General features: G+C 48.2%; 1 protein-coding gene across 1 annotated transcript in view; it reads left to right on the forward strand.

Moving 5' to 3' along the window:
* The window catches only part of PPP1R21 (protein phosphatase 1 regulatory subunit 21), a 60,036-nt gene that overhangs the window by 37,635 nt on the left and 20,456 nt on the right, over positions 1-1,945 (forward strand). The window contains 1 exon segment of the mRNA XM_004699747.2: positions 393-485. Coding sequence (XP_004699804.2) covers positions 393-485 — 93 coding nt within the window.

A 1,945-nucleotide genomic window follows, 5' to 3' on the forward strand; every position in this document is an offset into this window, starting at 1 on the left:
TCAGCGTTATGTTAGTGATGCTCATTCATTCTATGATCCTTCCTCCAGTGAATTGAATTAAAAATGCAATTTGTGTCCCATGATACATCTTAGCATGTATTTTTGTGTGTTTTAGGATTTTCTGCCCTGTTCCTTATCTGTCTATTCCTGTGCATATGAATATGGTGTTAGTCAGTGGAGTGTATAGCTGGTATGACAAGTTGCCCTTCCTTAGTTTTCTTTCTCAAAAAAATAAAAATAAAAAATAGAGTGCCGTTTCACATGGTACAAGGCAGTAGTCTAGGTGGGCGTGCATGTGAACGCACTGTCAGCCCGTTTCCACATCGTGCCCAGTGTGCGGAGGGTCAGGGTGGACACTGCGCTCCCTTTGACCCGGGCGCTGTTTCCCGCAGCCTCTCCTGCAGTCCGTGCCTTATGAAGAAGCACTGGCCAACCGCCGGGTCCTGCTGAGTTCAACGGAGAGTCGAGAAGGCCTCGCCCAACAGGTACGGCACCTGGAAAACCGTGGTAATTGTTAAAAAGGAGAAATATAGAACAGCCTGGAAGGGGTTTTTAAGAGACATTGATCGGAACGACAGGCTATGTAAGTACGTATGCAGGCGCTGTTGTAATGCCGCTATAATGGATCCACCTACGTTGACCATCATGAGTAATGTTCCTCTAGGGGACGGACTGAAATGTCAGGGCAGTAGGAGGGGGAGCTTGTGAACTGAGCAGAAATGAGCAACTTTCAGAAGTGGCTACAAATGGACATGGTTTCGCTTTTGTCCCAGATCTGTGTAGTTGAACACCTGGCTTGTTTTTTAGATTTGGAAACATTTATTGTAAAGACCAGCAGATAAAGTCACCTGAGCCGATGCTTTGCCTGTGAGCGCTCAGTTTCACTTAGCGCTAGGACAGCAGCGCCCAGACGGTGGATCCAGACATTTCATCCACAGAACAATTTCCAGAACCCAAACTCCTGAACCCAGCGGCATAAGGAAGACTATCTTCAACATTTGTTTTAGACATTCCTAATTTGTGTGAGGAAAGCAGGTCTCTGAGAAATGAAGTAACTTTGACCTCAACTAAAGTCGCTAGCTGGCCAGTGGCAGCACTGTATGGCTTCCAAGCTCAAGCTTGTCCCCGTCTGGCAGTGACCAGCTGTGTGTTCTGGCAGAGCCTCTCTCTGGGCCTCGAGTGTTATAAGAACGAGTCTCATTGCCAGAGGGAGGCAATGCCACTCACTGCCATCGAGTCAGTTGCTGACAGACAGGGTCCCAAATCTGCTCTGCCATCGGCTGGCTTCCAAGCTGGTGGAGAAGGGCTGACTGTTGGGAGGCTACACTGGGGTAGTAGTGTGGGCAGTTATCTGCTCATGATAGTTGTAACAGCATTTGGAGTTGACGATTTAATTGCCATTACTTTTATGTCGTCTTCAAACTTTTCTTCGCCCAGAGAATTGTGAAAGTTCTTATTGAAGTAGGAGGGTAAGTAAAAAGCGTATTGTAGTTTCAGTTCACACACGCCCAGTTTATTCCAAACACCATGTGTGTCAGCACGTCTGATCTATCGGGCTGCTTGCAGACAAGCTCTCTCAGCGGTACACTCTTAGTGTTTGGGGCCGTCCAATAAAGTTCCCATCACAACAGTGGCTTCTCAGGGGATCTGCTGGGCCAGTGAAAGTTGAGGCAGAGAGGTCAACTTAAGATTTTATCAACTCAAAAAAAGAGAAACGATTTTAGCCACTCTTGGGGGGAATTGCAACGACGTACTCTTGGTAGATTTTTCTCAGAGGACACGAGACGGCCATGGGGCTTATTCCAGGGGAGCGTTCAGAACACTGAGCACTGCATTGGTGGAACAAGGCCAGCACACGCGGGCTGAGGGATGCCTTTCTGCCACAGCAATGCGCCTGCTGATGCTCCTCCAGTTGCAAGGGCTGGCTTCAGAGAGACCTCACCTC

This window comes from Echinops telfairi, unplaced genomic scaffold (assembly GCF_000313985.2).
Source record: "Echinops telfairi isolate 266 unplaced genomic scaffold, ASM31398v2 ScPeMD7_7475;HRSCAF=8513, whole genome shotgun sequence".
Classification (NCBI taxonomy): Eukaryota; Metazoa; Chordata; class Mammalia; order Afrosoricida; family Tenrecidae; genus Echinops; species Echinops telfairi.